General features: G+C 36.7%; 1 protein-coding gene and 1 pseudogene across 1 annotated transcript; both read left to right on the top strand.

The window, feature by feature from the left end:
• The first annotated feature begins 2,068 nt into the window (after positions 1–2,068).
• On the top strand, positions 2,069–4,812 carry LOC143573669 (G-type lectin S-receptor-like serine/threonine-protein kinase LECRK3). The gene has a single exon (XM_077058484.1). The coding sequence runs from the start codon at positions 2,389–2,391 to the stop codon at positions 4,774–4,776; it is 2,388 nt and encodes a 795-aa protein (XP_076914599.1). The 5' UTR covers positions 2,069–2,388; the 3' UTR covers positions 4,777–4,812.
• A 2,502-nt stretch (positions 4,813–7,314) lies between these two features.
• LOC143573673 (G-type lectin S-receptor-like serine/threonine-protein kinase LECRK3) lies at positions 7,315–9,810 on the top strand (annotated as a pseudogene).
• Positions 9,811–14,040: the final 4,230 nt, after the last annotated feature.

Here is a 14,040-nt window from a genome sequence, read left to right as displayed (position 1 = left end):
CATGAATAAAAATTAGAAAATTGTTTCAAGTTATCCTCTCATTCCTCCTCAAACTGGATCATAAAGTGCTTTCAAGTCGTCCTCGCGTCACTAGCCGAATCACCACTAGCCTCGGCTAGAGGTGCACAAATCGGGTATTATGAAAAACCGGGTTCGGGTATGGAACCGGGTTCAGGTATGATTGGGTATTCAAAAATCGGGTATTAACAATAATCGGGTCGGGTTCGGGTAGGGTATTGGCTTGAAAAACCATACCCTGTGTACCGGGTTCGGGTAGGGTATTGAACCGGGTCTTCAATACCCGGGTATTTGAAGACCCTATTTTCGGGTGTTGAAAAAAACCCCTTTTATGGGTTTTGAATACCCTATTTTCCGGGTATTAAAAAAAACCCATTTTCTACAGTTTTCTTCTATTAACGAGTCTGCTTTATTTTTTTATCCTAACTCCATTTTTTTGCATACAAACTTCGAAATTCATTCAAACATACATAAACAACTAAACAATGATACAAAAAACATATATTTTATGTGTTTTCAGTTGTTGTTTGGTATATCAAAAGGTGTTGCTCTAAACAAGTATTTATATCATATACGTGCTGCAAAAAGATCCGTTGGAGAACGACTATAGATCTGTGGACAGCCACACAAAAACATGTGCACAAACACTAATATCCTAGCATGCAAAAAATCCGGTTCGGGTATGCAAAAACCTGGGTTTCGGGTATAACTAGAACCGGGTTTCGGTATAGTTTAAACCGGGTTTCGGGTTTCGGGTATACCTAGAACCGGGTATCGGGTATTATCGGGTTTAGATCGGGTATGGGTTCGGGTTCGGGTTTCAACATTGAAAGTCATACCCTATCCGTACCCTACGGGTAGGGTCGGGTATTAAAAACCCGGTTTTTAGAAAAACCGGTTCCGGGTTTTTTTTCGGGTCCGGTTCCGGGTTCGGGTTTTTTGTGCACCTCTAGCCTCGGCATCATCATGTTGCAGACCCAAAAAAAATTCATGTGGGTCGGAAAGTTTTTGGGTAGACTGTCTCTCTCTAAGTATTAGTTTTTCAATTCAGCAAAGGTCGGTTTAGATCACATACAAAAAGAAAATTCAGACTTTTCGGTCTAACTTTTATTTAAAAAAAATTGTTTCATCACATTAATATTTCCAAAATTGCAAGACTCATCACAAAAATTTGGTGCAGCTTCTTGGCTATTGTGATAATGGTGAGGAGCGGTTATTGATTTATGAATACGTGCCAAAAGGCGCTTGGCGGTATTTCTTTTTGGATTTTAATTAACCACTCTGGTGTCAATCAATTATGTCAGGTAAGCAAGCCAAATCAGAGGTGCCAACGAGATGGTCGAATTGGAGCTCATCTAATCTCGTGCTCGACTTGTTTAATTTACCAGAGCTCAAGATCTCTTCGTTTTGAGCTCTATGTCGGAGTTGAAGCTTAGCTTTGTCGACAATTTCCCAAACTTAAGCTTGAATCCGATTTACAAAATATCTAATTATCTAAACATGAAACTTTTTTTATAATCTTACAATTAATTAAAGCTTTATTTACATAACAAACGTTATACTATTTAGTTATTTTTGTCATAAATTTATATATTATGCATTTATATAAAATAAAATCTATAAACTTCTATATAACAAGCTCATTTAGACATGTAGGTTAAATTAGTTGGTGTGTGAAGCGTGCCCGTTAATTACATGATTTTTATCTTTGGCTTGGGCCAGTGCTTGCTTAAGCTTGACTAGTTTACACCGATAGGTTGATTGATGAACCGAACATGATTACATATTTATTTGTGTCCTTGAACACACTTGAAATCGTGTTACCTGATCGTGACCATAACCCATTAATTCAATTAATCAAATGAGTCGGCCGGTCGCAATAAATATTTAAAATGGCCTAAAAACAGGTGATTGTACGAGCTTTTTATTCTAACTTTAAACGAATTGCTTAACTAATAAGGTTAAACATGAAGGACAGATACGAGAATCTAAAACCTAATCATTTTCTGGTCGTGTAAAGAATTACCACCGCTGTAGAAAAACTTCGGTGAGAAAATTCAAACGCTTAGGTTTTGAATCTTTAGTCTAGATGATCTCTAGCGTGGAACATTTCCACATTGAATGCTTCAAAGCTTCACAACTTTATGTAGGACCAAATGAAATTTCAGAGAAATTGTCACAATTAATTACAAACAAAATACAACCATAGAAGTCACATTCATTAGGTACCTAACTTTTTGTCACCACAAAAGACTTTATGTATATTGATAAATGATTTATCAAAAAGTCTTTCAGTTGACTTAAAAGCAATCATCATTTACAACTCCTATTTATGTTACCGTACATTCTTAACCATTCAAACATATTCCTATGGCCTTAGTCCCAATTCGTCTCATCTCTCTAGCTATTTTGCTACATTTTGTGGCAGCACAACAACCTAATGGTTCTGTATCTGTCGGTGCATCACTCACGACAACACCGAATGCGAGACCTTGGCTTTCACCTTCAGGTGAATTTGCCTTCGGGTTCCAACAAGTTCAAGGCAGTGATAACTTCTTGTTATCCATATGGTATGACAAGATACCTGATAAAACCATCGTATGGTATCCAGAAGGCGGCCCAACAGTGTCTCCAGGATCCAAAGTTGACCTGGTAGATAGGCGTGGGCTCGTACTCAGTGATCCTCAAGGCAGAGAGTTATGGAGTTCTGGCTCCATTTCTGATCTTGCATATGGTTATATGAACGATACTGGTAACTTTGTAATCGTGGATAGCAATTCTCGCAATATATGGGAGAGTTTCGATCATCCAGCAGATACCTTGTTGCCTACTCAGGTTATGGCTAGAGGTGGAGTAATCAACTCCAAAATGGGCGAAAAAAACTACACTGGTGGAAAATTCCAGTTACGCCTGCTTCAAGATGGGAATCTTGTTCTTAATACTCGAGATGTGTTTACTGGCACCCCTGATAATGCTTACTACATTAGTGGCACTCGTGATGCCGACAATTCATCGAATTCTGGTGACCAGTTGATCTTTGATCCAAAGGGGTACATGTATATATTGAGAAGAAATGGCGAAAGTGTTAATCTTACGGGGGACTCACTTCCTTCTGGAGATTACTATCACAGAGCCACACTTGATTCTGATGGGGTTTTCACGCAATACTATCATCCCAAGAATCCCACTCAGGGTACAAGCTGGGAAATCGCATGGTTTGTACCAGAAAACATATGTCGGACTAGAGACGCCAAAGCTTGTGGGCTAAACAATGTTTGCATCCTTGATAACAATCGACCAACCTGTGAATGCCCACGGGGATTCTCGTTGGTTGATCCCAATACTCCATATGGTGACTGCAAGCCTTATTTCACTCCGAGCTGTGATGAAGGCGAGTCAAGTAACGCAGAAGATGTGTTTGATTTCATCGAGCTCACAAATACTGATTGGCCAGGATCTGACTTTGTAAGCCTGAACCCGAGTGACGAAGAAACATGTAGATCTTCCTGCTTGAAAGATTGTTTCTGTGCAGTTGCAATTTACAGGGACAACCAATGTTGGAAGAAGCAGCTTCCGCTTACCAACGGATATAAAGATCCTGCATATAACGTGAAGGCGCTCCTGAAGTTCAGGAAATTTAATGGTCCTGTTCCAGGAGAAAATAAAAGTGAAACCGGAGAAGATAAAAGTGAAAAAAGTTTGATATTGGTAGGATCTGTTCTCTTAGGTGCCTCGGTGTTAGTAACTGTTGTATTGATTGGTGTTATTTATGTGCATCTATTTAAAACCGAAAAGAAGAAGGGAACTCCACTTCTAAGTAGTGCAACTGTTGAAACAAATCTGCCTCATTTTACATATCAAGAACTAGTCGAAGCTACTAATGGGTTCAAAGATGAATTGGGAAAAGGGGCTTTCGGGACAGTCTACAAAGGTGTAATAGGGACAAAGATCGTGGCGATTAAGAAACTAGAAACTGTGGTTCAAGATGGCCAAAAGGAATTTATAACCGAGGTCAACACAATTGCAAGGACTCATCACAAGAATTTGGTGCAGCTTCTTGGCTATTGTGATGACGGTGAGAAGCGGCTATTGATTTACGAATACATGGCAAATGGCACTTTGGCAGACTTTCTTTTTGGAGGCATGAGACCTAGTTGGAAACAGAAGAGTTATATCGCATTAGGTGTTGCAAAGGGACTCACATACCTTCATGAAGAGTGTAGCAACCAGATCATCCACTGTGACATAAAGCCTCAAAATATACTTCTTGATGATTACTACAATGCTAAGATTGCTGACTTTGGACTGGCAAAGCTTTTATTGATTAATCAAAGTCGAACAAATACTGGAATTAGAGGAACAAAAGGATATGTTGCTCCTGAATGGTTTAGGAACACCCCTGTCACATTCAAGGTAGATGTCTACAGCTTTGGCGTCTTGCTATTAGAGATCATTTCATGCCGAAAGAGTGTGGTGTTTGATGATGATGCCGAAGATGTGGCCGTTCTAACGGATATGGCATGGGATTGCTTCCAAGACGGCAGATTGGATGCATTTGTCGAGAATGATTTGGAGGCCTTGGATGATTTGGAGAAACTAACAACATTTATGATGGTTGGTCTTTGGTGTGTTCAAGAAAACCCTTCGCTAAGGCCAACCATGAAAAGAGTCATTCAAATGCTTGAGGGAGGAATTGAAGTGACCGAACCTCCTTGTCCATGCCCGTTGTCTGTCGCCTCTTTCTCGTCTTCAAATTGAACTACTTTGTTTTTGTACCTCGTTATATATATTGTTTCTTAAAGCGTTCTTTTGAAAACAAGTATAAACTTCATGGGTTGCTTATATGGTTCTGAAAGTGATACCAAGTATGACAACTGGAAGGATCCAAGAAAAGGACACGTAGAAGATAAAATAATGTAAAGAGGAAAGACTTTCAATGTTCTGTTTTGTTATATTCTCATATAAATAGCCACTGAATGAACATTAATAACTGAGTTAAGATTTAAACCACCTTTTTTAAGTGTTGTTAACAACTAGGGTGTAAATCTTGTCTAGTAGTGGACTGAATTAGGGGTGTAAACGAGTTAAGTCTGAGCTTATCTGAGCTCAAGCTAGACTCATTTTATCGAAAGGTTGGGCTGTCTTCATTTTGAGCTTTATATCTAGAGCTCAAGCTTGTATTGGACTTACTGAATAATTAGTTAATTTATTTATATACAAACACAGCTTTTTTACATTTTTATTATTAAAACTTGTAGTTATTTTAATCATAAGTTTATATATAATAGTTTTTCTTACGTAATTATGTTAATATATATAATAGTAACTATAATATGTGTGTAAATAACATACTCATTTAGGATCGCAAGCATAGTCAAGCCTATATGTGAAGGCTCCAAATTGAGCTTGGTTGAGTTTTAGTTTAGGCTCACGCTTGCTTTGGATTGTTGAATCCAAACATGACCCATATATCTATTCGTGTCAAATACAACCATAAGCCGAACACTTAAAAATCATGTAATCTGAACATGACATTATAAATGAGTCAAAAGAGTTAGTGATAAATGGTTTAAATGAGTCGTAACCGGGTTGATCTTATATTTTTATTACAGTTCTAAATGGGCACTTTAACTAAACAGAGTAACAAACACAGTTACATGAGTATTTGAGTCACTCTTCTTCACTTGAATATGTGTTGACTTAAAATATGACAGATGTATTTTGCACTCAACCGTCTTTTGCTTGATTTGGTAGTGAAGAGAATTTATAGGTTTTTAACTTTTTATCAATCGTAAAGGATTCTTCTGAAAACAATATGACAACTGGAATGATCCAAGAAAAGTTACACGTAGATGTTAGAATACTGTAAAGAGGAAAGACTTTCATGTTCAGTTTTGTTATAATTAATGTTCCTAGATTTTTTATTTTATATTTTGAATGGTACTCCTAGATGATTTAGACCGGGAAAAGACCACTTGGCCAGTTACAATCATACAGCTTTAGGCATATAGCCCAATGAATGAACATCAATAATTGAGCTACCACTAGCTAAGATTTTAACCACTCTTGGTGTTCATCAATCGTGTCGGGTTAGCAAGTTGAATAAGAGGTGCGTGAACAAGCTGACTCGAATCGTAGCTCATCTTAAGCTTGAGCTCGACTCATTTAATTTACCAGAGCCCGAGTCTCTTCGTTTTGAGCTCTATGTCGGAGCTCAAGCTCAATTAACAATTTTCTGAACTTTAGCTTGAATCTGATTTATTGAACATTTAATATTTTTTTACAATTAGAACTTTATTTAGTTATATAACAAAATATATACTATTAAGTTATTTTTGTTATGAGTTAAATTAATAATATAACAGTTGTAATGCATTTATATAAAATAAGATCTATAACCAAGCTTTTGTTTAGACTTGTGAGCATGGTTATGCTTGGTGTGTGACACGTGCCTGTTTATTAAATGAGTTTTAGTTTTGGCTTGCGCTCGGGCTTGTTAAGCTCGGCTGCTTCCACCCCTAAGTTGATTGATGAACCAGAGCAGGACTCATGGCATGTTTATTTGCTTCCTTATCACACTTAAAATCATGTTTCTAGCTAGAGCATGGCCCATAACCCATTAATTTAAATGGTTAAAATGGTTTGAAACGGTTTTATCTCAAAGAGTCTTTTATTCTAGTTTTAAACAAGTTGTTTAATTTATCTAACCAGTTTAAACTGATATAGATGACAGCTTAAAAGCTAATCATTTTAAGGTCGTGTAAATAATCTACACCCCCTTTGAAAATGGTTTCGATTATAAATATGAGATACTTCAATGCAAAAAACTTCAAAAGTTTGGTAGTAGTTAAAATGTTTTAGTCTACTTAGTCTATAGCGTGTAACATAATTTCCACATTGAATGCCTCACGACTTTATGTAAATTGTGAAAATTAGGTAAGCAACTTATTGTTGTGGTGCAAAGTTTGTGAGAGTAGGTTTGAATATGCAAACCTGTAACAAACAAGGGGGTGGTGGGTCCAATTTCCACACTCTCACATGCATATGTACATACATTATATATATATAGTTTTAATAATATTTTAATGAGGTTTGTAAAAGTTTATTGTTATGGAAGAAAGTTTGGGTTATTAAGAAAAGTTTGGAATCTGACGTGGCGTTGATGTGTCGGTTTGTGAAGGTTTGTTGTTGTGGATGCTCTAAACAAAAGACTCCTGTGCATGGGTTGACTTGAAAGTCTTTCAGGTGACTTAGAAGCAAACATCCTTCAAAACTCCTATTTTTGTTACTGTTCTAAACCATTCAAACAATTTCTAATGGCCTTAACCCCAATTCGTCTCGTTTCTCTTACTATTTTGCTACATTTTGTAGCAGCACAACAGCGTAACGATTCTGTATCTGTTGGTGCATCACTTTCAGCAACACCTGATGCCAAACCATGGCTTTCATCTTCGGGTGAATTTGCCTTCGGGTTCCAACAAGTGCAAGGCAGCGATAACTTCTTGTTATCCATATGGTATGACAAGATACCTGATAAAACCATCGTATGGTATCCAGAAGGCGGTCCAACAGTGTCTACGGGATCCAAAGTTGACCTGATAGATAGGCGTGAGCTCGTACTTAGTGATCCTCAAGGCAGAGAGTTATGGACTTCTGGCTCCATTTCTGATCTTGCATATGGTTATATGAACGATACTGGTAACTTTGTAATCGCGGGTAGCAATTCTCGCAATATATGGGAGAGTTTTGATCATCCCGCGGATACCATGTTGCCTACTCAGGTTATGGCTAGAGGTGGAGTAATCAACTCCAAAATGGGCAAAACGAACTTCACTGGTGGACGATACCAATTACGTCTGCTTCCAGATGGGAATCTTGTTCTTAATACTCGAGATATGGTTACTGGCACCCCTGATAATGCTTACTACATTAGTGGTGCATATGACGCCGCCAATTCAACGAATTCTGGTTTCCAACTGCTTTTTGAGGCCACGGGATACATTTTTGTAGTGATAGCGAGCGGCGAAAGAATTTATTTTACTCCAAGAGACTCTCTTCCTTCTGGAGATTACTATCACAGAGCTACTCTTGATTTTGATGGGATTTTTACTCAATACTACTATCCCAAGAATACCACTGAGCGTACAAGTTGGAAAATTATATATTTTGTGCCCGTGGATAACATATTTTCGACTAAATATAGCAAAGCTTGTGGGTTAAACATGCAGACTTGATGGCAATCGGCCAAACTGTGAATGTCCACAGGGGTTCTCATTGGTTGATCCCAATATCCCAGATGGTGACTGCAAGCCGTATTTCACTCCGAGCTGTGATGAAAGCAAGTCAAATCATGGGGACGATGTGTTTGATTTCATCGAACTCACAAATATTGATTGGCCGGGATCCGACTTTGTGAGCCTGGGCCCAAGTAACGAACAAACTTGTAGAACTTCCTGCTTGGAAGATTGTTTTTGTGCAGTTGCGATTCACAAGGGCATCGTATGTAAGAAGAAGCAGCTTCCACTTTACACTGGATTTAAAGATCCTTCAAGTAATGTGAAGGCCTCCATCAAATTTAGGAAAATTGACGGTCCTTCTGGAACCGGACGAAATTAAAGTGGAACCGGAGAAGATAAAAGTGGATCAGGAGAAGATAAAACTGGAAGAAGTTTGATATATGTGGGATCAACCCTCTTAGGTACTTATGTGTTGGGAATTCTTGTTTTGACTGGTGTGATTTATGCGGGTTTCTTTCAAATTCGTAAGAAGGTTGTAAATCCATTTGCATGTAGCGCAACTGAGGAAACTAATCTGCCTCGTTTTACTTATCAAGAACTAGTCATAGCTACCGATGGATTCAAGGATGAATTGGGAAAGGGGGCTTTCGGGATAGTCTATAAAGGTATAATAGGGACAAAGATCGTGGCGGTTAAGAAGCTGGAAACTACTGTGGTCCAAGATGGACAAAAGGAATTCAAAGCTGAGGTCAACACGATTGCAAGGACTCATCCCAAGAATTTGGTGCAGCTTCTTGGCTATTGTGATGATAGTGAGCAGAGGCTAATGATTTATGAATACATGACAAATGGCACTTTGGCAGGCTTTTTATTTGGAGGCACGAGACCTAGTTGGAAACAAAGGATTTATATCGCTATTGGCGTTGCAAAGGAACTCACATACCTCCATGAAGATTGTAGCAACCAGATCATCCATTGTGACATAAAGCCTCAGAATATTCTTCTTGATAAATACTACAATGCTAAGATTGCTGACTTTGGATTGGCAAAACTTTTGAAGATTAATCAAAGTAAAACGAATGCCGGAATTAGAGGAACAAAGGGATATGTTGCTCCTGAATGGTTTAGGATCACCGCTGTAACAACCAAGGTTGATGTTTATAGCTTCGGCGTCTTGTTATTAGAGATCATTTCATGCCGAAAGAGTGTGGTTTCCGATGATGACGCTGAAGATGTGGCAGTTTTAACAGATATGGCATGGGATTGCTATCAAGCCGGTAGATCGGATGCATTCATCAAGAATGATTTGGAGGCCTTAGATGATTTGGAGAAACTAACAGCATTTGTGATGGTTGGTCTTTGGTCTGTACAAGAAAACCCTTCGCTAAGGCCAACTATGAAAAAGGTCATCCTTATGCTTGAAGGAGAAATTGAAGTGACTGGATCTCTAGTCCATACCCTCTCTTTGTTACCACCTGCTAATCTTGAATTTGATTTCACATGTTTTGGTACTTCTTTCTATGTATTGTTTCTTAGGCTTAGTTCTAAGCCATAAATAAACAAATAAAGATTGTAAAATAAAAGATTTGACCTATGCAGCTTCATTATTATATCTATGCAGCTTCATTATTATATCTTGAGCTAAACTATGTAGTTGATATCAAATGTATCAAAGTCTTTCTTATATTATTGTTTTTCTCCCGATCAGTTTTAATGAAATATCTGTTGCAGTTTTAGAAACCAAAATTCTACACATTCAAGTTGGTAAATAAAACGATGTACAAGTGTGCATAGATACGTAACGATACCCATGTAGGCCATGTGATGAACAACATACACAAGCCAGGCATCTTGGTGGTCATGCAGTAGATTATTTGCATTGTCTAATTAGTAGGTCAACTAATGGGTTAGTTTATTTTGAGCCATATTAGCAAGTACTAGTCTATGGTATTTGTTGCCAGTTAGTATTAATTTATATGCTCTCAAGTTGTCCTCTCGTTCTTCACTAGCCGAATAACCATGAGTTTCGGCATCGTCACCAAACTCGTCCTTTCCATTAGGTGTAACATTGGAGATTAACCCACCATCACTGTCCTGACCTGCTTGAGCCATCTCCATACCTAAACGGATCCAACCAACCTCAGGAGTCCTCTATCCAATCAACGATCATTATTAAACACGTATTGTACCTTCGATTCATATGCAGTACTTATGATTATGCCAGAACTGTTTTGTGGTAAATTTGTTTATGTTTGTTCGTTTAATAAATGAATGTAAATGAATAAAAATTTTTGTTTGAATAACTAAATGAACGAACACGAACAAGTGTCATGTTCGTTCAGTTGTGTTCAGTGATGAACCTAGAAAATTTTTTCATGGGGGGCGGAATTTTTAAGGGTTGTTTGGATATCGGTACATAGTAATTGTTTACATTCTGGTTCGGGTCAGGCCATTGTATTCGGGAGTTTTAGGAGATGATTCTCCAACTTTACTCTTGGGGAATCATTATATTATATGACTCATAATTCGTATTTTAAATTAAATTAAATAATTCAAATCTTACTAATTTACCATGATTCCCATTCAAATCAATAATCACATTGTCACGTATTCACAAATTATTGTAGAGATAAACCAAAATTTTAAGGCCATAAAATGCCATGTGTCCCGTAGTTTAATTGTTCGTTAGATAATATAAATAATATAGGGTGCAGTTACTATACGCTAATGCCTTAACGTAAGGTAGGTACGCGAGACGCTCAAAGACAAAAAAACAAAGGCAAAAACCTAAAACGCTCAGAAAACGCTCACAAAAACTTAAACAGTGACACCCAGCACTTTCACATTAACACCGTTAACACAAACTTCGTTATCTTACACGTCATGCATAACATTTACACGAGTCATTAACGAGTCACAAACATGAGTCTGTTAGTAGCGTTGGTGATTAATGTCGAATGAAATATGAATAAATAATTTTGATAGAATTGTTATGTGCTAGATGATTTTATGTGTTACACGATTTAGTACATTATGCTCGCTTAACTTGCTATTATTTATGATATAGTACCTCAAGCATATGTTTATAATATTATCTGTGTGAAATTGCTTGCTAAATGATTATGTGTTTAGTTTATAGCGTATTTCATGAAATTGCATTCGATTGCACGTGATTTGTACGTTTTCGGATTTTATAAAATAGTTATAGCAAATATATCAATGAGACTTTATTTTCACTACCTTGGGTTAGCATTTTAGTCATAATGGTTTGTTATAATTCGCTTTGGTGTTAAAAGGTTCGTTTTAAGCCGAAACTCATTAAAAAAGGGTCATTGTTGTAAATATGATTAATATTTTATTAAATCACATATTACCCAACCCTAATTCCCCAACCCTGGATCGTAACCAGCCTCTCAGCTCCCATATGGCTTGATCATCACACAATCATCATCCATTCAATCTTAATCTTGCAATTAGAGGTGTTTTTGAGTGATTCACATGATTCCTAATGTTAATTGATAAGTTTTATGTATCAATTTTTATGTTTTGATGAGTTATTGTGAAACCCTAGATGTTCAATCTATGTAACTCTGATGATTATAATGTTAATTGATGATTTAGAAACCTAGGGATGACATAAACATGTTAAGGTTTGAGTTTTGATGACAACAGTTTGCTGACAGATTCGTTCTCGTTTATTGACTGATTTGTAACTTGATGTTAAACGATTCTTATTGATCGATTCTTGATTCTAGGATATAGTATTCGGAGTCTAGTTTCTAGAAATGTAAATTTTATAATTTTTGGACAAGTATTGAATTGTTTTTATGATTTTACAAAAACGTGTGTTAAAGCTGATACGGGGAGTCAGATTCTGGTCTGTCTTCCCAACATCATAACTCTTTCTTGGAAAGTTAAAATAGGTTGGTTTCAGTTCTGAAACTTATAATTTTGAAGTCTAGAAGACAACCCAAATGGACTTGTACAATTTGGATAAATGAGTTGAGAGAACCATGAAACACTTTTTGTTGCGCAAGCTGCTGAACTGTCGGTACCTATCTGCAATGATTGAATTATTGTGCATTTTGTATGCATGAGAAAATATAATAAAAATTGTTTTAGAAACCTAATTCATATATGCTACTGTGGTAAATTTTGTATAATTTATCCTTAAGTTTTACTTAGTTAATAAAATCAGTTAGTACATGCCATAATCTGTCTCGTGAACTGAATGATCATAAGTTGAGTTGTATGATAAATATTTGGTTTATTTGCCGTGATATGATGTTGGATAAATATTAAGACTTCTAGTACATTTGAAATTACTTATTATCACCAATGAGTCATCGGGTCAAGTTTTTGTGAGTCCATACTTGGGTTTTAGAGTCATGTGTTGTTGAACACATTCTCATAACTTAAACACTTTTACTAGGTAACGATTAGCGAGTCAAGTGCATCCTTTTAGTTTTGAGAAAAGTATGTTACACGCGATATCAGGTGAGTTCATGCTTTTACCAATTTGTTTTCTGGAGAGAAAACACAAAACTATTTTCGTATGCTTGTTTTCTTGAAAGAGAACACCAAACATTTTCCTTACTTGTTTTCTGGATTGAAAACACTAAACTATTTTTGTATACATGTTTTCCGAATTGAAAACACTAAACTATTTTAGTATACTTGTTTTCTGGATTGAAAAAACAAAACATTTGCCTATACATGTTTTCTGGATTGAAAACAGGGACGTACTTACATACTGGTTTTCTGGAGGAAAACGCAACAACTTATTTTGGATTTATGTAATTTCTTATATATCACAAGTGTATACTAGATGCCCTCATATCACTTAAAGTCCTTACATACCTTGAACCGTTAGGATGGGATTGCGGGGAAATTTAAGTAGTACTACTGGGTTTAAAACTCGACTGAAGGTCGGACGGGTGTAAATTGTCCTAACATACTTGCGCCAGTGTTTGGTGATATACCTGGTAAGAAGGCATACAGACAGTCAGCTTCGGTTCAAACGTCTAGTAGCTTGTAAATGGGTTAGCTACCCTGGTATATTTGAAAAGTGCTAAATCTACTTACACATATACTACTTATGCTACGTATACTACATATACTATTTATACTACATTTTACTACAACTTTTGAACTCACCAACCTCGTGTTGACCCTTGAGTATTTATACTTGCCCAGATTGCTAGATGTGCTAAGGAGCGGGTTGCATTGCATATGTCAGGAGTCACAGTTGTCGCATAAACTTTTATTTCACATTTGATAGGTTGTGCATGTTTGAGCACGTGTTTTATTATTTTAAACCATTTACTTTACGCTTCCGCAAAACTTTAAATTGTATTGTTTAGTTTTTGTTTTCTCATGATTGAATGAGACCTAAATAATATTTTGAATATTTGAATTGAATGTTTGGTATAACAAATGAGCTAGATCCTGGTATATCACACGCCTCGCGGTTAAACTCCATTAGTCGAAATTTGAGGGTGTGACATAAACGCTCGAAAACGGTCTTTGTGAAAAAAATTGAAAAATTGATTGGTTAACCATCCAAAACTATTTTTTTCGGTGAACCAGTGATTGATTGGATATGAATTGACGATTCCAAGATGTTTGGATGTGATTTCATGCATCGATTCGTGAAAAAATGAATTCGCGTACGTATTGTACGTTATAGGATTATTGTATTGGATCTTTTCCCCAATAATATAAATATAAATGAGTTAAACGACAAATATATCAAATTCACTTGGATATAATAAGTGTTTTGACA

The sequence above is a fragment of the Bidens hawaiensis genome, unplaced genomic scaffold (assembly GCF_021521415.1).
Source record: "Bidens hawaiensis isolate Kalapana, Puna unplaced genomic scaffold, B.hawaiensis_p1.1 tig00026608_1, whole genome shotgun sequence".
Lineage (NCBI taxonomy): Eukaryota > Viridiplantae > Streptophyta > Magnoliopsida > Asterales > Asteraceae > Bidens > Bidens hawaiensis.
Note: the sequence above shows the minus strand (reverse complement) of the source record. Positions and strands in the feature narration are given on the sequence as shown.

Excerpts from the sequence above, each read along its gene's own strand:
- LOC143573669 (XM_077058484.1), top strand. The coding sequence starts at position 2,389 with ATGGCCTTAGTCCCAATTCGTCTCATCTCTCTAGCTATTTTGCTACAT.